Here is a 27421-nt window from a genome sequence, read left to right on the forward strand (position 1 = left end):
GGCGCCTGGGTGGCTCAGTTGGTTACGCGTCCGACTTCAGCTCAGGTCATGATCTTGCGGTCCGTGAGTTCGAGCCCTGCGTCGGGCTCTGTGCTGACAGCTCAGAGCCTGGAGCCTGCTTCAGATTCTGTGTCTCCCTCACTCTCTGACCCTCCCCCGTTCATGCTATGTCTCTCTCTGTCTCAAAAATAAACGTTGAAAAAATAAAAAATAAATAAAAAATAAATAGAACACAACCTGATTTACTACTGCCCCGCTATACGCCTTTCAGCTTCGCGTCCACGTAAAATGAGGCGCGTGAGGGTGGGTGGCCTTTCTGCCCCACTGGTTAATCTGCTATCAGCTGCCATTTAAAATGTCGGGGTGCCTGGGTGGCGCAGTCGGTTAAGCGTCCAACTTCAGCCAGGTCACGATCTCGCGGTCCGTGAGTTCGAGCCCCGCATCAGGCTCTGGGCTGATGGCTCGGAGCCTGGAGCCTGTTTCTGATTCTGTGTCTCCCTCTCTCTCTGCCCCAACCCCGTTCATGCTCTGTCTCTCTCTGTCCCAAAAATAAATAAACGTTGAAAAAAAAAATTTTAAATGCCAAACTCCCAAGAGTAAGCCAGTTGTTCCAAGGCTCCTCTGATGCTCCTGGAAAAAGTCACCCAGAAAGAGAGGAAAGCCAAAGCACAATGCCAAAGCCAAAGCCAAAGCTGACAGCTTCTCCAATGGGGTATCAGTGTGTGCCCTCCTGGGGTTATAGCAAGTCCCTATGCCACTGGGCCACAGGAAGGAACCTTCCAGAGAATGGAGAAGGTTGCCTGCTTGGAACCTTCTGGAGACTGGAAAAGGTTGCCTGCTTAGAACCTTCTGGAGACTGGAAGAGGTTATCTGTTAAGAAACTTCTGGAGACAGGAAGAGGTTGCCTGCTTACTCGTACACATTCTCCTCACATCCTGAGCCTGACCCCTCCTTACCTCCCCCGCTCCCTGCCCTTGGATGCAGCAACACCTGACCCTGATGTGCAGCTTTGCACACACCAGCCGTGTGAAGTGTGGGCATCCTTCCCATGGGAGTAGAGCAGTTTAGTGAGGCACCTGAGGGGAGCTTCCCCGGGATTCTGTCCCAGCACCGCCACTCACCAGTTCTCAGACCCGCCCCCCGTGCCTCAGTTTCCTCACCAGTGAGGGCATTAATGACAGCGTCCACCTGTTAGAGACTTAAGTCAATGAACACTTGTAAGGCACTGAGCACAGTGTCGGGCATTCGTTAATGTGATATGTTTGCAAAATACATGAGTTGACTCGTTCCTGTCTTTTCTGCTTTGGGATTCTGTGCAGTGAGATGCTGTACCCGGCTCGGAGCAGACATCCCATCTGTATGTGGCTGAGCTCCCTCCTGCTCTCAGCAAATGCCAAGATTCCAAGTGGCATCCTTGAGACACTGCACCGTGAAGTTTCCCCAATCTTACAATGAAGCACCGTGAAGTTTCCCCAATCTTACAATGAAGCAAACTAAGGCAATCAGACAGGCTCACAATGTCAAACGAAGAGTCAGGTGTATTAAGAAAGCTGTCTAGACCATCAGTGCTAAGCACCCAAAGCACACCCTGCATTAACACTGCTGGGGACAACTGCGTCCTCCCCAAATTCATGTTGAATCCCTAACCCCCAACATATTTGGAGACGGGGCCTCTAAGGATGGGATCATGGTTACAGGAGGCCATAGGGTGGTACTAATCGGGTAGGATTAGTGTCCTTATAAGAAGGGGCACCAGAGAGCTTGCTCTGTGCACCCACAAAGAGGTGGTCATGAGCACAGAGCTATGGCAGCTGCCTATGACCCAGGATGATGCCTCGGAAGGAAATCTACCCGCCTGTACCGTGACCTTGACTTCCAGGCGCCAGAGCTCTGAGAAGCCATGTGTGTTGTTGAAGATCCCAGTGTCTAGTATTTTATTTTATTTTATTTTTTTTAATTTAAAAAAAAAAATTTTTTTCAACGTTTTATTTTATTTTTAGGACAGAGAGAGACCGAGCATGAACGGGGGAGGGGCAGAGAGAGAGGGAGACACAGAATCGGAAACAGGCTCCAGGCTCCGAGCCATCAGCCCAGAGCCTGACGCGGGGCTCGAACTCACGGACCGTGAGATCGTGACCTGGCTGAAGTCAGACGCTTAACCGACTGCGCCACCCAGGCGCCCCCAGTGTCTAGTATTTTAAGGCAGTCCGAACTAAGACTAACACGAACACCCTTTGCAGGGTCTCTCTCTCTCTCTCTCTCTCTCTCTGATCCCAAGTACTAGAGGACTGATCACCCCAAACCACATTACTAGGGGTGCAGAGGTCACACGGTAGATGCTAGGGGTGCAGGGGTCGCGTGGCAGATGCTAGGGGTGCAGGGGTCACACAGTGGATCTCCAGGGTTTCGTCTCCCGAGTGCTCCTCAATATTGCTTTTCCCTCCGGCTTCTTTAATCTGTTCCCCAAATGCCTCTTAACTGCTCCTAACGTAGGAATGATATTTACTTCCTGGTATTTGTGGCGATCTCTGTTTTTAAGTTTAAAAAGGATATACAATTTTTCCCCACATCTTTCTTTTAAAAAACACAATTACGGGGCGCCTGGGTGGCGCAGTCAGTTAAGCGTCCGATTTCAGCCAGGTCACGATCTCGCAGTCCGTGAGTTCGAGCCCCGCGTCGGGCTCTGGGCTGATGGCTCAGAGCCTGGAGCCTGTTTCCGATTCTGTGTCTCCCTCTCTCTCTGCCCCTCCCCCGTTCATGCTCTGTCTCTCTCTGTCCCAAAAATAAATAAACGTTGAAAAAAAAATTATAAAAAAAAAAAATAAAAAACACAATTACAAGGGCGTCTGGGTGGCTTAGTCGGTTAAGTGCCTGACTTCGGCTCAGGTACATGGTCTCACGGTTTGTGGTTTGAGCCCCATATTGGGCTCTGTGCTGACAGCTCGGAGCCTGGAGCCTGCTTGGGTTTCTGTGTCTTTCTCTCCCCACCCCCGCCCCGCCCCTCTCCCCAACTTGTGCACATGCTCCCTCTCTCTCTTAAAAAAAAAAAAATTGATAAGGAAAAGCCAGTCCTCTTTCACATGGTTCTTTTACAAATCCTGGCAGAGTGATGGTCAGCCTGTGCCCACAGTCCTGCCAGATGCAGAGGCACTCAGGACCAGAGAAAGTGAGAGGGGTCTTGGGGACCATGGGGCTGGGAAGTCAGAGAGGCCATGTCATCCTACTCTCGTCAAGCTGGGCCAGGCGACGAGTCGAGGTAATGAGTCGCCCCTCTCTGGGACACACTCCTGTCTACACCGTAAGGCCTGCCCCTCTCTGGGACGCACTCCTGTCTACACCACAAAGCCTGCCCCTCTCTGGGACGCACTCCTGTCTACAACGCAAAGCCTGCCCCTCTCTGGGACGCACTCCTGTCTACACCGTAAGGCCTGCCCCTCTCTGGGACGCACTCCTGTCTACACCGCAAGGCCTGCCCCTCTCTGGGACGCACTCCTGTCTACACCGTAAGGCCTGCCCCTCTCTGGGACGCACTCCTGTCTACACCGTAAGGCCTGCCCCTCTCTGGGACGCACTCCTGTCTACACCACAAAGCCTGCCCCTCTCTGGGACACACTCCTGTCTACACCGCAAAGCCTGCCCCTCTCTGGGACGCACTCCTGTCTACACCACAAGGCCTGCCCCTCTCTGGGACGCACTCCTGTCTACACCGCAAGGCCTGCCCCTCTCTGGGACGCACTCCTGTCTATAACGCAAAGCCTGCCCCTCTCTGGGACGCACTCCTGTCTACACTGCAAGGCCTGTCCCTCTCTGGGACGCACTCCTGTCTACACCGCAAGGCCTGCCCCTCTCTGGGACGCACTCCTGTCTACACCGTAAGGCCTGCCCCTCTCTGGGACGCACTCCTGTCTACACCACAAGGCCTGCCCCTCTCTGGGACGCACTTCTGTCTACACCGCAAAGCCTGCCCCTCTCTGGGACACACTCCTGTCTACACCGTAAGGCCTGCCCCTCTCTGGGACACACTCCTGTCTACACCGTAAGGCCTGCCCCTCTCTGGGATGCACTCCTGTCTACACCGTAAGGCCTGTCCTTCTCTGGGACGCACTCCTGTCTACACCTCAAAGCCTGCCCCCCTCTGGGACGCACTCTCGTCTATATCGCAAAGCTTGCCCCTCTCTGGGATGCACTCTCACCTACACTGCAAAGCCTGCCTGTGGTCAGGCTGCTGAGGGTCATTCCTGAGCTGCATACGCTAACCTTAATTCCTGCCTTCTTCCTGCCATCCTGCCAGTGAGACCCTGGGCTCCCTCTCGGGGACTGCGCGCTTCTCCAGGTCGTTCGCGCACAGCCAGTGGCGTGTGTTGCAGCCGGGGTTCTTGGAGTTTAACATATAATCTGAAATTTGGGGTGTATTAAAGGTCAGATTGCTGGGCTCCACTCAGAGTTTCTGACTCACCAGGACTGGTCTGGGAATTTGTATTTCTTTTATTTATTTACTCAGGTTTTTAGTTTATTTATATTCCGAAAGACAGAGAGAGCAGGGGCGGGGCAGAGAAAGAGAGAGAGAGAGAGAATCCACACTGTCCGCACTGAGCCCAATGTGGGGCTTGAACTCACGAACCATGCGATCGTGACCTGGGCCGAAACCAAGAGTCAGACGCTCAATCGACGGAGCCCCTCAGGCGCCCCGGGAATCCCTCTTTCTGACAGGTTCCCAGGGCTGCGGCCGCCGTTGGTCTGGGACCACACTTGGAAAACTGCTGCACTCACAGTACTCCTGAAATGAGCATTTAGTACAAATACGTTCATTAGATGAACGGGTCCCTCAGTGCCCGGGTCACAAGTCACGTTCAGGTAGCTACTCCTGGCCATGATGTTAAAACAAACACACTTCATCTGCATGCACCGTCGAACCCGAAACTGGTCGAACGCAGCCTAGTTTCTTACTGGCCTTTCGTAAGAGGCCAGTAGGATTCCCAAGTCTTGAGTAAGGCAAGATCTAGCTACAAGGGAGCCCGTCCAGATGCCAGCTCCATGTGGCATCAGAGGGGCAGGGCATGGCAAGGCGTGCGCAGGGCCAGCCAAGAGGCGGTCCCGACAGACGAGGTCGGGTACAAAGGAACACACAGGCAGGACACACAAAATGACAATGAAGGGACAGGAGACTGAAGAAGCCCACAGCCAGAGAAGCTCGTGGGTCAGAGACAGGGCTCTACGTTCAAGGCTAGGGTCACCGACTAGGGTCTGGTCCCGGGCCCGTCAAGTGAGGCCGGAGGGAACGAGACGGCAGCAAAATGACCAGGGGAAACTTCACCTCACGTACAAGTCTGAAGCCAAGTCATCAGGATGGCGGCACCAGAGTCCCCAAATCCTGCTGGCCACACCCTCACAGAACCCAAATGCCTCGCGGGGCCAGGCAGCCACCACAGCCCGCAAGTGGTCTCAGTACGTGACCCTGGGGACAGATGGGGTTACGCCAACTGGACGGACGTGCCCTCTCTAAGGCTTTTCAAACTGTTTGCAAAACCATGCTGGTCAGAACACCTTGACCTAGAGAGAAACGTGCAGAGGCTGGAGAGCCTGATAAGTTTTCTGGCCATGGGCTGTTACCTGGGGAGGTGTGGACAGGTGATATCAACATGGGTGCAGGCTGGTTAGGCTCTCCCCACGTAATTTGTGCTCTCTCGGAACTTGGACCTCATCATCCTTGACCTCTATCTTGGAGGACATCTTTCTGCAAGTCTGGAGCCTCCTGCGTCCAGGTCATAACACAAGCAGGCTTTTGCTTCTTACGTGGCAGGTGAGCCAATGAGCCCCCTGGGGGGAGCTGATTCACAGCCGATTACGTGTAATTTTTTTTTTTTTTTTTTTTTTTTTTTTTTTTTTTTTGAGAGAGAGAGCATGAGTGGAGGCAGGGAGGAGAGGGAGAGAGAGAAAATCCCAAGTGGTTTCCACACTCAGGGTCGAGTCTGACGCAGGGCCCGGTTCCACAACCCTGGGATCATGACCTGAGCCAAAATCAAGAGTCAGACACTCAACTGACTGAGCCACCCAGGTGCCTCTGCCCAATTACCTTGAAAGTTATGTTAGTGTTTATTTTATTTTATTACTTTTCAATATTTCTATAGTTTTGAGAGAGAGAGAGAGACGGAGTGTGAGCAGGGAAGGGGCAAAGAGAGAGAGGGAGGGAGACACAGAATCTGAAGCAGGCTCCGGGCTCTAAGCTGTCAGCACAGAGCCCGATGCGGGGCTCAAACTCATGAACTGTGAGATCACGACCTGAGCCAAACTCAGACGCCTAATTGAATGAGTCACACAGGTGCCCCTCTTATCTTGATTAAAAAAAATGCTTTTAAGGTTTGTTTAATTTTGAGAGAGAGAGAGAGAGAGCAGGGGAGGGGGAGAGAAAGAGGGAGACACAGAATCGGAAGCAGGCTCCAGGCTCTGAGCTGTCAGCACAGAGCCCGACGAGGGGCTCGAACTCACAAACCGTAAGATCATGACCTAAGCCAAAATCGGACGCTTAACTGACTGAGCTACCCAGGCGCCTGTTAGCGTTTATTTTATACATGCGCGTGAAAATTGCATGTTTTAACATTTTTAAAAATGCTTATTTATTTTTGAGAGGGGGAGAGAGAGTATGAGCAGGGGAGGGGCAGAGAGAAGATTGGAAGTGAAGCGAGATCTGTGCTGACAGCAGAGCCTGGTGCGGGGCTGGAACTCACGAACCGTGAGATCAAGAGCTGAGCCGAAGTCTGACCCTAACTGATTGGCCCCCCAGGCATTGCAGCCCAGTTATCTTTCAAGTTATGTTAGTGTTTACGTTAAACGTGCACGTGAAAACTGCACGCTGCTTTTAACAGAAGACTAGTGCTCCCTATACTTGAGGAAGATGAATGTTCTGATGTGCCCGTTTCCTCACGACTTGCTTGGCACTGGAACAGAGCTTTGTGTCCCCAGAGGCATTCGTAATCTTGTTTGATGAGGACCCGGGGCGCTCAGGAGACTCGGCCCCACAAGGCTGCCTCATGTCCGGGCCCTTGGATCTCCCCGTCTCTTGCACAAACGGGTCATTTTGCAAGTGAGTTTTATTTCCTTCTGCTTGCTGGGATGTCCTCCTCCTAGTGCTCCAGAAAAGTTAGGTGTTAGGGGGATGCCTGGGTGGCCCAGTCGGTGAAGCATCGTACTTTGGCTCAGGTCGTGATCTCACGGTTTGTGGGTTCGAGCCCTGCATCAGGCTCTGTGCTGGCAGCTCGGAGCCCTGGAGCCTGTTTCGGATTCTGTGTCTCCCTCCTTCCCTCTCTCTTTTAAAAGTAAATAAATAAACATTACAAAAAATTAAAAAAGAAAAAAAGAAAGATGGTCCCGTAAGGTCATCGACGACAGACTTTGGGGGAGGAGGATGTGTCCGGCAGGCTTCCTGACTGTAAGGAAGGGGGGGACGTAGACAAGGGGGGAGGTCATGCGTGGACAGGGGCGGGGGGGGACAGGGAAATCTCTGTGCTTTCCTCTCAATTCGAGGGAACTACAGCTGTTCTAGAAAAATTAAAAGTGTTTTAAAAGAAGATATTGCCCAAACAGAAACGTCAATCAATTAAACCAAACCAACTTGTTAGCCAGCTATTTAGGGAGCTGCCTTCTTGTGGCTGCCTCCCCAGCACCAGAACTGGCCTTTCTCACCTCACCCTTCTCAGCTCGCTGAGCAGCAGAGAAGAGCAAGCTTCCTTTGGCCCCCAGAGCCCCGGGCTCCTCGGGAGAGGCTTCCCCAACACGTCGGGGGGCGGGGGGTGAAGGCACCCCAGAGCTGACGGCGGCTCACGGCCTCCCTCCCCTTTGCCTTGGAACAGGTATGCTCTCTCCTGAAGGAACGAGAAACCCAATGCCTGTGCTATGAGAGCCTGTGCTGTTCCAGAAGCTCTGGGGCCCGAAAACCCCTGAACAATTTTAAGTGCGTCTGTGGGGAAGGGGGTCCAACGGCCTCTGCTGGAAGAATCGCAGGAATGAATTCCGAGGGAGATTTCCTGTGTTTCCGCAGAGGGAACATCGGCCTTTTCCTGCCCTGGGGCCTCCTGGGTTTATGTGCCAACATGGACCTGATTTCCCACGTCGAAAGACACAGCCCCAACATTCTAGAGGCTGACACAGCTTATGAGGCTCTCTTTCGGCTAAGATCTTTTCAAAGGTCTTTTCGTTAAGTGTGCCCCAGCTAAAGCGATGGAACTGAATTGGTGGCCTCGTTTACCACCCACGTGCCGTGCTGGTAACACCATTCCTAAACACAGACCGCAGCATTTCTCTTAGGAATGGCCCAGAAAGAACAGGGGCGCCTGGGCGGCTCTGTCGGTTGAGCGTTCGACTCTTGATTTGGGTTCAGATCATGTTCTCACGGTCCGTGAGACTAAGCTCTGTGTCAGGCTTTGCACTGAGCATGCTTGGAATTCTCTCTCTCTCTTTCTGCTCCTTCCCAAGTTGTGTGTGTGTGTGTGTGTGTGTGTGTGTGTGTGTGTGTGTGTGTTCTCTCTCTCAAAATTAAATAAACTTAAAAAAACAAAAAAGAACGGCCCAGAACAAGAATTCTTATGTCATAATTTCTATAAGAACAGACTGAGTCTTTCATTTAAGTTTCTAAATCCAAAGGAAGCTTAAAAAAAAAAAAATAACAAACATCAGTTATACACAGAACGCCATCATCAGACTGCAATGAACTAATGTTCTCTCTAGGAGAATCTTTCCTAACAGGAGAAAGCATGCTTAAGGGGCTGATTACAAATTACAAACTGCTTGCTTGTCCCATGAACTATGGGACATGTTCTCTAGAAAAACCAGAGAGAGAAACCACATCGATTAGTGATTAGTAGATCTATTTGAGGCAAGGGTCAGGAATTGGGACTTCAACCCGCTCGGGTATTATTAAAGAGTGTGACATATAAAACCAGTTCCCCAAGCAAGCACCTGCTGTATCAGCAAGGGTCACGATGCCAAGGACCCAGTTACGAAAGCCCGCAGGCTGCAGCTCTGACTCACTTAATCCCGCAGGAAGCCTGGGAGAAAGGGTTATACTTCACTGCTGGGAAAGAGGAAAGTGTTTTCATATCCCTCGTTAAAGCTGTATTCTCCTGACTACAAACTACCCAGTGGTAGTTTCTACTTTGTAAGGAAAAGCAATTTTTTTAAGGATAAAATTAGAAGAACGTGTTCAGTTTGGAAACGGTGTTCGGGGGCGCCCGGGGGGCTCAGTCGGTTAAGCATCTGACGACTGGTTTCGGCTCAGGTCGCCATCTCACAGTTTGTGAGAAGGAGCCCCGCGTCGGGCTCTGCGTTGAAGGCGCGGAGCCTGCGTGGGAGCTTGGGACTCTCTCTCTCCCTCTCTCTGCCCCTCCCCTGCTTGCACTTGTGTGTGTGTTCTCTCTCTCTCTCTCTCAAAATAAATAAAAAAATAAATTAACCAAAAAACGAAAATGGGGACGCCTGGGTAGCTCAGTTGGTTAAGCATCCGACTGTAGCTCAGGTCATGATCTCACGGTTCGTGAGTTCAAGCCCCACGTCGGGCTCTGTGCTGACAGCTCCCAGCCTGGAGTCTGCTTCCAGTTCTGTCTCCATGTCTCTCTCTCTCTGCTCCTCTCTCCCTCTCTCTCCCTCTCAAAAATAAGTAAACATTAAAAAAAATTAAAAAAATATATACGTAAAGAAAGAACATGACTTTCAAAATAACATTTGTACTTGTCAGGCAGGCATTCTCTCTCTCTGCGTGCATTCGCACATATGAGAGTATCGCGACAGGACTCAGAGGCCACTTTCCTAAAAAATACGGAAGCAGATTGACAGTGGCAGTGGTTTCACGGGGATACACTTAGCTACAGGCCCATCGGGTAGGTCACAGTCAATATTCACAGTTTTTATATCTTAATCCTACCTCAGTAAAATGGTATTTTTCAGCGTAACTAAAAACTGGGTTGAGAATACAAGGACGGCAAGTAAACCGTCATACGTTCGCTGATAGAACATCACGCACCTATTCGTTTGTAAACCTAGAATAATGTGGCATGTGCCTCAAGCGAAAGTTCCGCGGGAGAAATGTACTGAGGACACGGACCGCTCTGTAAAACAAAGAAACCAGAAACTCCTGTCACTGGAACCCCCTGTCGCATGAAGCCCGGTTGCTGGGTTCCCCCTGGGGGGGCGAGCGCCACGCCGGGCGTGGGGGCGGGCGGTACCACCGTGGGAAACAGGCTGACATCACCTAGCATGGGAGAAGATGCCGTGTCCCACGACTCAACAGCTCCCCTCCCAGCCGTACACCGAGGCTGCTTCTGGTCCCTGCTTGCACACCTCAGGAAGCAATTTTTAAGGTGTATGTAGCCCTGTGCACATCGAGTTGCCACCTAGAATTTTCAGTATAAACAGCTGCAAAGCATAAAATTTCAGGGAGAATCTAAATACTGACATTTAAATTTTTTTTTTAATTTTACGTTTATTTATTTTTGAGAGAAAGAGAGAGGCAGAGCATGAGCAGGGGAGGGGCAGAGAGAGAGAAGGAGACACAGAATCCGAAGCAGGCTCCAGGCTCCAAGCTGTCAGCACAGAGCCCGACGCAGGGCTTGAACCCATGAACCGTGAGTTCTCAATGTGAGCCAAAGTCAGACACGCAACCGGCTGAGCCACCCAGGCGCCCCCTAAATACTGACATTTTAAAATACAAGTGCGCCTGGGTGGCTCAGCTGGTTAAGCATCTGACTCTTGATTTAGGTTCAGGTCATGATCTCGTGACTCATGGGATCCAGCCCCACGTTGGGCTCTTCACTGACAGTGTGGAGCCTGCTTGGGATTCTCTCTCTCTCTCTCTCTCTCTCTCTCTCTCCCCCCCCACCGCCCCTTACCCACCTGCTCACTCACACGCTCTCTCTCTCTCTCTCTCTCTCAAAATAAATAAACTTAAAAAAAAAAAAGTGTTCCATTGCTGTCTTCAATGCTTCGCCAAGAATAAAAGCCACCCACAGTGACGTGATTTCCACCACTATCCATTTTAAAAAGTGTATCTGAGCACTGAAGGATTGAAATATGTTCAATCACTTCTTGTTCTTGTTTTCCAAGAAACAGGACTTCTCTTCACTCCTGCCTCAGAATTAGACAAATCTGTCTTTAGGCTTCAAAGTCTCTATACTTGATTACTGTATCACTCTATTGTAAAACTGTATGAACACTGAGGTTTAACGTCTGTGTTCCTGTGACTTTGTTAAAATAGAGTTACCAGTGACATCAATAGTAGCTCAAAATTGGGGCGCCTGGGGGGCTCAGTGGGTTGAGCTTCCGACTTTGGCTCAGCTGATGATCTCACGGTCAGTGAGTTCGAGCCCCACGTCGGGCTCTGTGCTGACAGCTCGGAGCCTGGGGCCTGCTTCGGATTCTGTGTCTCCCTCTCTCTCTGCCCCACCCCGCTCACGCTCTGTCTCAGAAATAAATAAACATTTAAAAAGATAGTAGCACAAAATTGATCAATGTAATGATATATTTCGGAAAAAAATCAGAAATTCTATCAGTATTGAAATTCTTAATCCTATGATTGCAGGAAGCTTTGCCAATGTCTCCCTTTTGCCTTCTGTGGCTGACGTGGGAAGAAGCGCACGTAACCCTGACCTCAGGCACATTCCTGGGCGGATCAGATCTCACAAAGGATTCAGGTGGGCATCTCGGGGCTGAAAACTGTTCACCTTAAATTTAAAATCCATGGGGCGCCTGGGTGGCTCAGTGGGTTAAGCGTCAGACTTCGGCTCAGGTCGTGATCTCGCGGTTTGTGAGTTTGAGACCCGAGTCGGGCTCTGTGCTGACAGCTCCGGGCCTGGAGCCTGCTTCCGGTTCTGTGTCTGCCCCTCCCCCACTCATGTTCTGTCTCTCTTTGTCTCTCCAGGGTGAATAAACGTTAAAATTTTTTTAAAACTTAAGATCCATGGGTTGGGTTTTAGCCATCAGTCTAAAGTTGCTCTGGAAGTTGTGTTTGGAAATCTGATCCGCGTATTTATACTTCCGGGGGCCAGACCGTCAGTGGTCACTCGGAGGGCCTCTCAGCCTGTATAACCTCAGCGCCCAGGATGCGGACTCCGGTGCTGCTGGGCCCCCTCCCCCAAGCTTACCCTCTCCCAGGACTGAGCTGCGCAGCCTTTGCTCTCGAAGGAGGACGGGGGCTGGGGGGGGGGCATGCGGTCATTCCACACTGTCACCCAGGCCCAGATTTGTACCCCGGGGGCCCCAGATCCTGCCCCACAAGGGAGCGAGCACAGTCTCTCAGGATCCACTCTTCGGTTCTCCTTGGACCCGAGGCTGGATGGCAGTGACCCCCGCCCCCCCGCCCCGAGGCGCCAGGGCCCTTACCTGCCGCTGACCACGCTCTTCTTCTCCAGCCCGCTGGGCAGAACCACGGTGACGGCCACCGAGCTGTTCTCCAGGCTCTCCATGTGCAGCAGGCTCTGTGGAGGGCCGGGCGACACGTCTCGGCGAAGCGTCTGTCCACCGTGCGCGTTCGGGGTGGCCGGCTTCCCAGGCGGAGGAGGGGCGCGACCCTTCGTCTTCCTCCTGAAGCGGGGGCGGCACAGAAAGAGGGGGTGAGGGGGCAGCTCCCGACTTCGGAGTCCATACAATCACCCGTGAGGATGCTTCCTCCTGACAAATCATTCTTTTTTTTTTTTGCTTTATTTTCCCTAAACGTGTCTTTATTTATTCTGACATAGAGAGTGCGAGTGAGAAGGCGGGCAGAGAGAGGGAGGGAGAGAGTCCCAAGCGAACTCTGAGCTGTCAGTGCTCGAACTCACCAACCGTGAGATCACGACCTGAGCCGAACTCGAGAGTCGGACACTTAACCTGATGAGCCCCCTGGATGCCCCACCCGACAAATCATTCTTACAAGTTTTTCTCGGTCCTCAGAGAAGCCTGCTTGTGTAGACATTTATTTATACATAAGAACCTCACTTTACAGAAGTATTTTTGTAATCGTCTTCCCAGCATCAGGACCCACGCTAATGACAGCCTTGGGCAGGTCACCTCGTTCAGTCTTCAGGATATTTGGCAGCTGAGAAAACTGGGGGTCCAAGAGATCTGTAGCTCCCCTGAAGGCCCCTGGTTATCGGGGTGTCAGAATAGGGATGGAAAGCAGACATCCCGACCCCAGGGGCCACTCCTGCCCACCTTATCCCCCCCACCCCAAGTCCTGCCAATCCACCGAAAGGTAACAGGTCTAAAGTCTCCTTCAGAACAACCTTTTTTATTTTTTATTATTTTTTTTTAATCTTTATTTACTTTTGAGAGAGAGAGACAGAGACAGTATGTGCGCAGGGGAGGAACAGAGAGAGGGGGAGAGGGAGAATTTTAAGCAGGCTCTGCTCTGTCAGTGCAGGGCTGGACATGGGCTCAGACCCACGACCTATGAGATCATGACCTGAGCCAAAGTCAAAGACTTCACTTAAGTGACTGAGCCACCCAGGAGCCCCTGTGCTGGTACTAGTTAAATACACTTTAAAAGTATATAATTTGATATGCCACAGTGCTTGATAAGGATTTTTTTAAAGAACAATTATTATCAGTTATGGAAAATCCCATTTTTAAGAGTTACCCATTGTAGCAATGGGTCATAAGCAGTCCAGAAAGAGGCACCGAAGAATGGGTGACGGGTAGCATGGGGTTTGGCTCTTTTCACTGCTATGCATTTCCTAATTTTGTGTATTGCTTGCAAAACAAAAGAGGCCGCTTAAAATTGGGGAGAAAATAGCAACTGGGATTCAGAAAAGGCCACAAACTACTGCCATTCATGTCACTGGTTAACACAAGGATTAGGAGTGACATTCAAGGCTTACCCTCTATTGTGAAACGTAGACACGAATTTATTTCCTTTTTTTCTCGTTAAAAACCTTACATCTGGGGCACCTGGGGGGCTCTGTGGGTTAAGCATCCACTTCTTGATCTTGGCCCAGGTCATGATCTCATGGTTTGTGGGTTCGAGCCTCTGTGCTGGCAGCTCGGAGCCTAGAGCGTGTTTCCAATTCTGTGTCTCCCTCTCTCTCTGCCCCTCCCCTGCTCACGCTCTATGTCTGTCTCTCTCAAAAATAAAGAGCCATTAAAAAAGAATTAACAAAAAAAAATCTCCACAAGTAGCCGCCCCAGCTCTCATCACTGACCTCGGTATAAAGGCCACGTCCCCGACCACCTAGCCTCTATCAGGCCATCTTGCTGCCTCCTGGGGTTCCCTCCACCTGCCGGGAACCCAGCACCCACTGCGAGGCGTGCATTTTCTCACCCCTTTCTCTGCACCCCGATCACACCCCCGTGCAAGAGCTGCAACCCCGCAGGCTGCAAGGACACCCCGGGATGCTTTTTGTCCAGCTCGGTGTTACATGTGTGCACGCGTCTGCCTGGGCACACACACGGACCTCAGCCAACAGTGAAAAACCTGGAACATTTCACACTATGGATGGATGTCTGTGGCTCTTTCTGAGAAAATAATAATAGATCCGAAAAGGCCCTGAACTGTTTCACAGCAAACACCGTCAGTGTGCTTCCATTTGGGCCCTGGGACTCAATGCCAGACTCCAGGCCATCACATACCTGTCCCCTGCAGGGCCGCAGCTACCGGTGCCGCCGGGAAGGCAGGGCTCTCCCCGGACCCTCGATCCCGAATCTCCCTTCCCCTTCCCCCACTTGGCTGGCAACGGGTCTCATGTTCCCTGCCCCTGGAAAACCCACAGCGTGCCCCCTGTCTGTGCCTCACCATACACCCTGTCCCGTATGCTTTGATCTCTTGAAGACACAGCGAAAAACCGCATCTGAGACGCCTCTGTGTGCTCTGGGCTTAAGGACACAGGCTGAGACCAGGGGACTCCTCCTGGCTATGCTGAAGAAGCACTTGGGAAGTTTTCCAAGGGCCCAAGTCCTCACCACGGGCCAATCAAATCTGAATTACCTAAGAGCCGGGGTTATGTTAATGGATGACATTTTTTTTAAGTAAGTTTATTTATTTTGAGAGAGACAGAGAGCAAGCAGGGGCAGAGAGAGAGAGAGAGAGAAAGAGGGATGGGGAGAGAGAGAACCCCAAACAGGCTCTGCACCATCAGCACGGAGCCTGACGTGGGGCTTGAACCCAGGAACTGTGAGATCATGACCCGAGTGGAAACCAAGAATCAGGCGCTCATTAACCCACTGAGAGTCACCCAGGCGCTCCAGACGGCAACGTTTCTTTCGAACAGAGGCTCCTTAACATCAAAATGGCACGTGGCTCTGGTTGCAATTTCCGTATCACTTGACGAAGGCAACTGACAGATCATGACGCTATGTGCCGATAAAGTTGTGACTTCGTGTTTTGATTTCACAGAATAATACCTGCGCATTTTGAGGGGCGCACACGAGCAATTTCCACACCAGACACGATGCCTGATGGGTAGATGGAGTCACGGCCCACTTCAGAAGCTGTGTGTGTCCGTGAGCGCACGGACCTCAGGCCGAGAAAGCCGCTCGATGCCAGCCTTAGGCTCTGTACACATACAGCCGTCCTCATTGACATTCATCTGCCCAGGTAGCAATCTTGCTGCCTCATCATTTCATGTCTCTAGAAGACTGCAGATGCTTTACTGAGGCTGTTTAGAGTCTCAGCAGGGTCCTCGTATCTTTAGGTATTCACACACACTTATTGATGATATTGATGATGACGATGTTGACAAGGGTGAAAACTATATTAGAGTTTCAGCCTACAAGGGACAGAGCACACTTGGAAGATCTTGAGGCGGGGATGATATTGAGGAAATCTGTCAAGACTGTAATACTGGGCGTCCACCTAAGGAGAAAGCTTGGGCGGCTGGTCCAGAGAAAGGCCAGAATTTGGAGACGGGAGAGAAGGGGAGGAAGGGAGGGGAAATGTCCCTGGTAGGCAGAGGGGAAGAAAAACAAACCTGTAACGCACATCATAGGAGGAGACATGAAAACAGCATCCCGGGTTGAGTACACTGCCCGACAGGCCACCAGAGTGCTGTGTTTTCCTAAACCCGCTTTATCTCATTGGATCCTCGTCGTCTATGGGAACGGAGATTTGCTCGTTGGGGAAGAGTGTTCAGGTGGTTCCAAATACCAGCGTCCCGCAAACAGTTGGGGATTATCTCTGTCAAGGTCACTGAGAAAGGGGAGGGAATCTGTTTTGTCCAGAGAGAGGCCCAGCGGCTGCAGGAAATAGGGTCTGGTTGGGAAGTGAGCCAAGGAGCTAACTAATCCGTAGCCGGTGGAGATCCTTGATGATCTTCAAGAACAAGTATGGGAACAGCTGCGGGGAGCCGCGTGGGGGGGAGTCCCCATGGAGACGGCCAGACCAGCAAGCAGAAACATCTCAGTTCTGGGGACATACTGAATGAGGGGTGAGGTACCTCGTGGGGAGGGTGCATGGACAGAGCGACCGCAGGAGGAAGACGGAGGGGAGGGGCCCTCGAGAGGAGGGGGACTCCACGGTGTCTGTGGTTCCCGGCCTCTGACTCTCGTACAAGGGCTCAAAGCAGGTTATCGGAGAACAAGCTCTGGGAGGCGATGACCAGATGGCTTTCTATGACCTGGGTCTGAGATGACAGTGACATTTCCAAGTGGAGGCAAGTGCAGGCAGGGGAGAGGAGCCCCCACGTAGACTGAGGACACCCATTCTCCGAAAGCTACGGCGGTCCTTGCTCAGAACCACAAACAGCCGCAGTCCCGGCCTCCAAGAAGCCCTCCAGTGGGTTCCTGAGCACCTGCAGTGGGGAGGGTGGCGGGGGCGGGGGGTGCAGAGGCACTGTGGTCACGACTCGGCCTGACCCTGGCCTCCTCATAGTCTCTGCTGGCCAGTGGGTCTCAATCTCAGACGTCATCTTGTGTGTCCATCAGGATCTGAGCCACTGCGCCTGGATCTCTTCTCTCTGGACCTCAGTTCTGTTGGGGACACCGGGAGGGACACTGGTGGCTGGGCCGTAGGACACATCCAGGTCTAGTATACTAAATCATGGGAAAATACGAACCCCAAACTGCCACTATTGTATTGTATTATTATTTTTTTACGTTTATTCATTTATTTTGAGAGAGAGAGAGAGAGAGAGCGAGCAGGGGAGGGGCAGAGAGAGAGCAAGAGAGAATTCCAAGCAGGACTGCAGAGCCCAATGTGGGACTCAAACCCACGAACCATGAGATTATGACCTAAGCTGAAATCAAGAGTTGGACCCTTAACTGACTGAGCCAACCAGGTGCCCCAGATCCTATCCTAGTCTATTCTATTCTATTCTATTCTATTCTATTCTATTCTATTCTATTCTATTCTATTCTATTCTATTCTATTCTATTCTATCCTATCCTATCCTATCCTATTCTATCCTATCCTATCCTATCCTATCCTATCCTATCCTATCCTATGCTATCCTATCCTAGGATGGCCACTATCCAAAAAAAAGGAAAGAAAATAGTCAACATCAGCAAAAATGTGGACAAAGAGGAACCCTCGTGCACTGTTAGTGGGAATGCAACCTGGTGCAGCCACTTTGGAAAACAGTATGGAAGTCCTCAAAAAGTTAAAAACAGAACCTCCATAATTCCTCTCTGGGTCCGGGAATAACTTGGTGTGGGTTTGGTTCCAGAGCACCGCAACAGAGCAAACATCACAATAAAGCCGGTCAAGTGAACTGCCTGGCTTCCCAGTACATATAAAAGTTATGTTTACACTACACTGTGGTCTCTATGTGTGCAAACAGCATTCTGCCTAAAAGTGCATGCCTTGCTTTAAAAATACGTTATCGCTAAAAAATGCTAACCACCATCTGAGCTTTCAGGCATCATCTTTTTTGCTGGTGGAGGGTCCTGCCTTGACATTGACGGCTGCTCACTGATGAGGGTGGAGTGGTGGCTGCTAAAGGGTGGGGTGGCTGTGACCATTTTTTAACATAAGACAATGAACCTGGCTACATCAATTGACTCTTGTTTTCACGAATAATTCGTCTGTAGCATGTGATGCTATTTGATAGCATTTTACCCACAGGGTAACTTCTTTCCAAATTGACATCCATTGTCTCAAACGCTGCCGCTGTTCTATCAGCTATGTTTCTGGAATGTTCTAAATCCTTTGTTGTCATTCTGACAGTCTTCACAGCATCTTCACCAGCAGTGGATTCCATCTCAAGGAACCGCTTTCTTTGCTCTTCTATGTTCTCATGTTGTAGCATGAGATGCAACAATTCAGTCCCATCTTCGGGCTCCTCTTCTGGTTCCAGTTCTCTTACTGTTTCTGCCACATCTGCACTGGCTTCCTCCCCTGAAGTCTGGAACCCCTCAAAGTCATCCAGGGGGTTGGAATCACCTTCTTCCACACTCCTGTTCATGTTGATATTCTGGCCTCTTTCCATGAATCACACATGTTCCTAATGGCACCTAGAATAGTGAATCTTCTCCAGAAGGTTATTAGTTGGCTTTGCCCAGATGCATCAGAGGAATCACTATCTGTGGCAGCTATAGCCTTATGAAATATAGTTCTTAAGTAAGAAGACTTAAAAATCTGAACTTGCTGCTTGATCCATGGTAGGTAACATGGATGTTGTGTTAGCAGGCATGAAAACAAGACTGATCTCATTTCCATCTTCATCAGAGCTTGTGGGTGACCAGATGTATTATCCATAAGCAGTAATATTTTGAAAGGCATCTTTTTTTTTTTTGGCAGTAGGTCTCAATAGCGGGGTTAAAATATCCAGCAAACCGTGTTATAAACACAAGTGCCACCATCTGGGCTTTCTTGTTCCATCTAAGGAGCACAGGCAGAGTACATTTAGCAGAGTTCTTAAGGGCCATAGGATTTTCAGAACGATCAAGGAGTATTGGCTTCAACTTCAAGTTACCAGCTGTGATAGCCCCTTTCCAGAGGGTCAGGCTGTCCTTTGAAGGCAGGCACTGACTTATCTCTAGCTGTGAAGTCCTGGATGGCATCTACTTCCAATAGAAGGCTGTTTCATCTACACTGACAATCCGTCTAGTGGAGTCCCCTTCATTAATGATCTTCACCAGACCTTCTGGATGACAGGCTGCTGTGCCTCCCCTTGTACTTCCATGTTACAGACTCTACTTTCCTTACACCTCATGAACCAACCTCTGTTAGCTTCAGACTTCTCTTCTGCAGCTTCCTTGCCTCTCAGCCTTCAGAGAACTGAAGAGAGTTAGGGCCTCGCTCTGATTGGGCTTTGGCTTAAGGGAGTGTTGAGGCTGGTTTGATCTTCTATCCAGACCTTCAAAAGTTCCTCCAGATCAGCAATAAGGCTGTTATGCTATCTTGTCATTCGTGTGGTTCACTGGAGTAGCACTTTTCATTTCCTTCAAGCATTGTTCTTTTGCATTCACAACTTGGCTGTTTGTTCAAGAGGGCTAGTTTTTCACCTGTCTCAGACTTTGACACTCCTTCTTCACTCAGCCTAATCATTTTAGCTTTTGATGAAAACTGAGAGGCATGTGGCTCTTCCTGTTGCTTCAGCATGCAGAAGCCATTGTAGGGTTAACAACTGGCCTCATTTCAACATTGTTGTGTCTTAGGGAATAGGGAGGTCTGAGGAGAGGGAGAAAGGCCGGAATGGTGGGCTGTGGAGCTGACGAACACACATGACATTCATCCATTAAGTTCACCATCTTTTCTCATCTGGGTGTGGTTTGTTACACCCCAGAACAATGACAAGAGGGACATCGACCTGATGTTACTGATCCCAGGTCAACCTAACAAATATACACTAAAACCTTGGTTTGCAAGCATAAGTCGTTCTGGAAACATGCTCGTTATCCAAAGCACTTGTAAAAGCAAATTTCAAGAACCATTGGCTCAGTTGTGATCATGTGACGCTTGGCATCACGTTCGACTCGTACTGTAAGACATGGCTCGTTTATGAAGTTAAAATTTATCAGAAACGTTTACTGATCTTGTGGAACACTCGCAGGACAAGTGACTAGCAACCCAAAGTTCTACTGTAACGAGAAAATCTGAAATATTGCGAGAATTACCACAATGTGACACGGAGACCTGAAGTCAGCAAAGGCTGTTGGAAAAATGGCACCAATAGACTCTCTTGTTTCCGGGTCGCCACGAACCTAAGATTTATAAAGGATGTGGTATCTGTGAAGCCCGACAGAGTAAAGCACAGTAAAACAACGGATACCTGCATGTACCCAAAAAAGCAGAGACTTGAAAAGACACACCCAGGTTCCCAGCAGCATTATTCACAGTCCCCCAAAGGGGGAAGCAATCGAAGCGCCCATGACCGGATGAATTAATAAAAAGTGGTAAACACACATTCTGGAATATGATCCAGCCTTAAGAAGGAAACAAATTCTGAAGCACACTACAACGTGGATAACTGAGTGAATAAAGCCGGTGACAGGAACACAAATACAGCGGGAGTTGCCCAAACTTGAGGTTCCTACGGTGGGTCAGGCTCAGAGAGACAGACAACAGAAGGCAGGATGCCAGGGGCTGGGGGCTGGATGGGGAGCTTCCGGTGAGCAGAGTCTCAGTTTTGTAAGAAGAGCAGTTCGGGAGACTGGCTGCGCCATGATGTGACGGTGCTTAAACGCCACCCACCACACCCTTAAAAGCGGTTGGTGTAGTCATTTCACGGTGTGTGTGTTTTATCACAATGCAACCACAGTGATTTCATCCTAAGGAGATTCGCTGTTCGGTCTGGTAATTTTATCAGTTCCGACGCGTCAGTCAGTCTTCCTGTTGGGGCTCTCGTGCGCCCCTCATCGGGCTCCTTCCTGGGGACCCTTCAGCTCCCACCTGTAGCTCCCCAACACTGATGGGGTTTCTTTGGCCAGCACGCTGGCAGGACGAGAAGGCAGATGCCGAACCTGATGAGGGAGGAGGGAGGCTGGGGGCTGCTTAGAGCAGAGGGGGTGGGTAGGGTTGGACTCCCTCCCCCCAGGAAAGGGATCCCTTGAAAAGCAGGGCTAGAGGGAGGGCAGGCTGTTGGATTAGGCTTCACTGTGCACGAATGGCCGGTGACAAGGTCTCTGTTGCCTCTCCTTGAACCCTCCTCCACCCAGGGAGCACCCACGATACCTGGGGCTGGGCTGGTCTTTTCGAGGACGTAAGTGTATGCCAGTCTGACAGCAGAAGCCGCCCAGGTGGACAGACCCCCCCCCCCACAAACTCCCCCAAAAGTGTGCACTGTCTCCACCTGACCCACCATCATGGCACCATCTAGCTGGGAAGGGCCGCTGCCGTTCGCACGGACCCGATCATCTTCACTCGCCCTCAAAAGCCGTTGCTCCTTTCTGGAAGGTCCGTGCAGGTGCCATGCAGTCTGGGCCACCCAGCACCAGGGGGCACGTGGGCAGTTAGGAGGGCAGGTGACCCGGCTGGCACAAGGAAGCCGCCACAGCCACGGGGAGATGGGGCGGCTCCCACGAACCTCAGGGAATGAGTCACTGAACAAACAGCCCCCCCTCCCTCCCCTCCCTCCAGGTGAAAGGCTGGGTGCGCCCCAGCAGAAACCATAAAACGAAATAACACATCTAAAAACACCTCTGGCATTTCCAACGAAGATCATCGATCGGAACGCCCCTCGGTTTTAGCACACGCCCATCCCAGAACGAGGAGATCTGCTCCCTGAAAGTCAGGCCCTGCAGGACGCCGCGGGCTGCCCGTCTGGCACAGCCGGGGCCCAGCGAGTGCAAATTCCAGGGCAGGAGTCCAGGCAGCTGAGTTAAACCCTAACCGCACAGGCGCGCAGCCAGCCTGGAGGAGCCCCGGCCGGGCAGGGCCTGCGGACTGAAAGGGGAAAACCCCCACCGCTCCCCACTGCGATTCCCCGGAGCAGAGTCCAAAGGGCACCTCTGCCGGCTGTTTCTTCTAGGCCTCAAGCACTTTCCCAGTGTCTCAGACCAGTGGACACTGAGGCCGGTGGTCATGCCGATGCCGGCTCACCCTGGCACGCCTGTGCGACTTGTGCCCGTGACCAGGCCGGGGGCCCAGGTGGGAAGCAGGCTGAACGGTATCTGCCTAAAGGGAATTTCAGAGACGAGTCCGGCACACCGTTACTGGCCTCCCGCAGGCTAAATGGGTCTGTTTGCGCCATGGGCCAAAGGGGGGTGCCATTCTCTGCCCAGGATTCTTCCAAAGCAGGAAGTTTGCCTCCTCGTAAAAGATTCTGAACGTTAGAACCCAGCTGCCTTGGTTCTCAGGGTCACCTGGCTGCCAGTGTCACCCCGGTCCCCCCTGCCAGTGGCTGGACAAGGCCTCACCTCTTCCCCACTGGAGGGAGAAGTCTGCAGGCGGGTGGAGCCTGCGGGAGAGTCCCAGGCCGTGACCCATCCGTCCCGGCCTCGCCCCAGACCTCCCGAATCTGACTCCACATCTGTCACACTCTGGCTGATTCCTGGGGACCGTAGTGGTTTGGAGGAAGCATCGAAGAAAGAGGATCTGGGGCATGTGGGTGGTGCAGCCAGCGGAGCGTCTGACTCTTGGTTTCGGCTCAGGTCATGATCTCACGGTTCGTGAGTTCGAGTCACGCGTCGGGCTCTGGGCTGGTGGCATGGAGCCTCCTGGGATTCTCTCTTTCCTTCTCTCTGCCTCTCCCCAGCTTTTGCACTCTCTCTCTCAACACAAATAAAATAAACTTAAAAAAGAAAGAAAGGGGATCACAAATAACAGAGGAGTTTAATAGCGATGCCACGGAACATTATTCTGCAGGCTTATGGAACTGTCCCGCAAGCAGGAGCCATGTGTCTCTAAGACCATCATCTCCCAAGCAAACAGGTCAGTCTGCTCCGGTCCTAGAACCAGCAAGCCTGGTAACAGTTCTACATGGCCCTCCACAAGCTCATGGTCTCCAAGAGCAGACCGATATTAAACAGGCGATAGCACCGGTAAATACAGAGAGAACGAACACAGGCAGTGCCACTCCACGTAGGCTGAGTCCAGGAAGTGACTTGTGAGCTGTGATATGAAAAGTCGGGCAGAGGTGGCAAGGACGGGGTGGGCACGAGTCTGTTCCCAGCAAGGACGGTCATTCAGACGGCACGGGGGTGGGGAAGGACTGGGGATGTGCAGGGAAGGACTTGGGATGTCATAAAAATTATAGGAAGGGTGCCGTGAAGGAGGGCAGGGACCTAAGCGTGGACTGGACCACGGAAGGCCTTGTTCACTTCCTAGGAACTGCACTGAACAAACAGTGCCTGCTCTCAGGGAGCATGCGCGTGCACGCACACACACATGCACATGCTCATACTAACAGCTCTGGAAGGCACGTTCACGAGCCAGGGCAACTCAAGGCAGCTGAGTGCCTTGAGACCCAAAGGAGAGACGCACGGTTGCAGAAGCAACAACAAAGGATCGGGCAGAAAGCTCTACGTGAGCAGGACTAGAGGAAAGGAAACGAGAGTGTGTTCTAGAACAGCGTGTGCTCTGACGGGGCGAAGACATCACGGGTTTGGTGTCAGAAGCTAGAGAGACAGCAGCCTGGCCGAGAGTGCCAGCCCTCCTGATGGAACCCTCCAGAAGGTGAGGTGTCCAGGCAGGTGCCGGCCCAGGAAGAGAGGCACTCGGGCAGCCATAGCCCGTGCCCACCAGGCAGCCTCAAGTGGATTCTTGGGGTCGACACTGCATTTCCATTTTGCCCGGAGGTCTGGGTGGGCCAGGCTGGCAGAGACCAGGACGCGGGCTCCAAACGGAGAGGATGCGTGGGAGTGGGCAGGATGGGGACCTGTGCTTTCCCCGTAGCCTCCCCACCCACTCGGCTGGGACTCCGGTCAGTATGCTGTTAGGATGAGACAGACCCAGTTAAGCGTCTCCAGAGTGCTCTGCCCCGTGTTCAAGCAGAAACCACTGAACTTCATGACTCTGACGGTGCTGGGTTCAGACCTGCTCACTTGTGCACACAGTAGGCTGGGAAGTGGTAGCTGCACACGCATGGATGTGCCCATGGAAGGTGCTAAACACTCACGAGGTGTGGGAACAGGGGGGGACCCGCAAACACGCCAGGCTCTCTGGCCGCGAGGCCTGAACGAGTCACGGGCTTTGTGAGCTTGGGTTTCCTTGAGGACTGAACAAGGTAACAGGTGTCACACGACTGGCTCAGGACCTGGTAAGGAAGGAGCAGGTGCTCAGAACGGGTCCCCTGTCTCAACAGTCTCTCCTGTGCCTGAAGAGGGTAGCTGACCCACGGGGCAATCTAAAACAGACTTAGTACAGGGCTAAGTTCATTTATAGCAAAAAGATGTGCCTCAGTGGCGTGGAAATGCCATGAAGTTAAAATGTGAGTGGGCCTGTTTATTTTTTTAAAACCAGTTTCAAAAAGAATTATAGAATTTTTTTTTTAATTTTTTTTTCAACGTTAATTTATTTTTGGGACAGAGAGAGAGCATGAACGGGCGAGGGGCAGAGAGAGAGGGAGACACAGAATTGGAAACAGGCTCCAAGCTCTGAGCCATCAGCCCAGAGCCCGACGCGGGGCTCGAACTCACGGACCGCGAGATCGTGACCTGGCTGAAGTCGGACGCTTAACCGACTGTGCCACCCAGGTGCCCCAATTATAGAATTTTTAATTTATATTAAATTTATTTTTATTTATGTTTATATTAAATTTATTTCACATAAAATACATTTTTATTTATATATTTATAAAAATATAAATCTATACATACAAATATTTATATATTATTTATAAAAATATTCTGTCATTTATAAAAATAAATTTTTATAAGTTTAAATTTATATTAAATTTTATTTATTTTTATTAATTTAATTTATATTAAAATTATATAATTTTAATTATAGAATTCTGTGAAAAAACCCTCTCTGAAACACATTTTTTATATATCTTTTTCTAAAGTTGTTTATTTTGAGAGAGAGGGAGGGAGAACGAGTGGGACAGGGGCAGAGAGAGAGAATCCCAAGCAGGCTCCCCACTGTCAGTGCAGAGCCCGATGCAGGGCTGGAACTCACGAACCATGAGATCGCGACCTGAGCCAACACCAAGAATAGGACGCTTAACCGACTGAGCCACCCAGGTGCCCGGAACACATTTTTCTTTAAACCAGAGTTTACCAATACCTAAATATGTACAAATGGATTAGTTGGCAGCCTAAAAGGTAAAAGATTTTTTTTTAACATGTGCAATCATTTCAATATTTTTATTTAAATCAGGGACAGGCCACATGGGGTCATTTGCACTTGCTCACAGCCACACTGTTCCGTACCAGTGTTGGGTGGGTTTGGGACCACTCCGCAACAGAGATGGAGTGATATACCCTGTGCCATGAAGGGATGTCAAGGGACCCCAGACAGTTCACACCCAAGGCCCTGCATTGCTTCAGAACTGGCCACACTTGTTCTCTGTTGCCTGAGAACGTGACAAGAAGGTCCTGCCCTTTTAAATTAGCCATGCACAGGGGTATCTGGGTGGCTCAGCTGGTTGAGCGTCCGACTTCAGCTAAGGTCATGATCTCACAGTTCGTGGGTTCGAGCCCCGTGTCGGGCTCTGTGCTGACAGCGGGGAGCCTGGAGCCTGCTTCGGATTCTGTGTCTCCCTCTCTCTCTCCCCCTCCCCTGTTGGTGCTGTCTCTCTCTCTGTCTCTCAAAAATAAATAAATGCTAAATTAGCCATGCATGGTGTTAAACAGGCAATGGGGAATATTTCACTTAACTACTTTTCAGTATCGTGTTTGCCTTCATTATCAAACAGATCCATCAAATTAATGGGATCTTGTTATGTGCGTTAAAAAGCAGAAAATACATTCCAGATGGTGTGGATGTAAATGACGGTCATCATCTCAAAGTCAAGAGACTAATGTGCACAGTAAGAAAGTGAGCTACAAAGATACCACTCCTCACATGCAAATTGAATGCTGGCGGCCTCAGTCGAGTTTCACCACCACAGAAAGGGAGTGGAGGGTTGTGATTCAGAGCGAGGGTCACATGGCCATGTGGCCGGCAGCCTCGGATGGAAGCCTGGCTCTGGTGCTCGCTATCTGTGTGATCCCAGCAACTGACGGAGCCCTGTGCCTCAGTTTCCCTATCTGGGAAACAGGAACAACCTCATAAGACCGTTAGGATGATCCAGTGTAACAATGCTTATGAGCACAGAGACTGGCTGGACTCAAGTTCATGATAAACATTAGCGACTACCGCCTTCTGTAACAAATAACACCTTTTTGTGACTTTTGTGCTTTGTTTTATGTAATTTGTGAAATCCGTTTCATTTTATAGTTGCAAAAGGAGCCTAGCTTCATGTTTATAGGTATATAAGAAAGCTGCAATTCATGTAATTTAGTAAAAGAGGTCATAATCATTGTTTGGGGGGAGTCACTGGACCACTTTCCTACACCTTATACAAAAAGGAACTCAAAATGGATCAAAGATCTAAATGCGAGACCTGAAACCATAAAATTGCTAAAAGAAAACACAAGCAGCAATCTTCTTGGACATCAGCCTTAGGAATATTTTTCTGGATAGGTCTCCTCAGGCAATGCAAAGAAAAGCAAAAATAAACTATTGGGGCCACATCAAAATCAAAAGCTTTTGTACAGCAAAGGAAGCCACCAACAAAACAAGAGGCGATCTGCAGAATTGGAGGAGATATCTGCAAATGATATACCCAAAAAGCAGTCCGTAGCCAAAATACATACAGAATTTATGCAACCCATTGCCAATAAAACAAACAATCCCATTAAAAATTAGGCAGAGGACCCGAACACACTCTTTTCCAAAGAAGACACACACAGAGGGCCAACGGACACATGAAAAGATGTTCAACATCACTCAACAGCAGGGAAATACCAATCAAAACCACAATGAGCTATCACCTCACACCTGTCAGAATGGCTAAAATCCACAACACAAGAAACAACAGGTGCTGGCGAGGATGTGGAGAAAAAAGAACCCTCGTGCACTGTTGGTGGGAATGCAGACTGGTGCAGCCGCTCTGGGAAACAGTGTGGAGGGTCCTCCCAAGATTAAAAATAGAACTACCATGCAGTCTAATAATTCCACTGCTGAGTATTTACCCAAAGGAAAGGAAAACACTAATTCAAAAAGACATATGTACTCCTCTGTTTATTGCAACATTTTTTATAATAGCTGAGTTATGGAAGCAACCCAAGTATCCACCGGCAGAAACATGGATAAAGAAGAGGTTATAAACACACACACACACACACACACACACACACACACACACTGGAATATTACTCAGCCATAAAAAAGGGTAAGATTTTGCCATCTGCAACAACATGGACGGATTTAGAAGGTATGAGGCTAAGGGCAACAAGTCAAAGACAGATTTCACATGATTTCATCTATACGTGCAATCTTAAAAAGCAAAAGAAATGAACAAAGGAAAACAGACACAGACTGATCACATACAGAGAACAGACTGGTGGTTTGCCAGAGGGGAGGAGGATGGGGGGGGATGGG

At 50.4% G+C, this 27421-nt stretch overlaps 1 protein-coding gene across 9 annotated transcripts in view; it reads right to left on the reverse strand.

The window, feature by feature from the left end:
• COBL (cordon-bleu WH2 repeat protein) overlaps positions 1-27421 on the reverse strand; it is a 275514-nt gene that overhangs the window by 160686 nt on the left and 87407 nt on the right. For 7 of the 9 annotated variants that reach the window (XM_045052139.1, XM_023250180.2, XM_045052146.1 and 4 more), the window contains exon 2: positions 12367-12567. In XM_045052139.1, coding sequence (XP_044908074.1) covers positions 12367-12567 — 201 coding nt within the window. Of the gene's footprint in view, positions 1-12366; positions 12568-21194; positions 21436-21532; positions 22029-27421 lie in introns of those variants that run through there. The other 2 variants (XM_045052141.1, XM_045052142.1) reach the window with 2 other exon arrangements.

This window comes from Felis catus, chromosome A2, assembly GCF_018350175.1.
Source record: "Felis catus isolate Fca126 chromosome A2, F.catus_Fca126_mat1.0, whole genome shotgun sequence".
Taxonomy (NCBI): Eukaryota; Metazoa; Chordata; class Mammalia; order Carnivora; family Felidae; genus Felis; species Felis catus.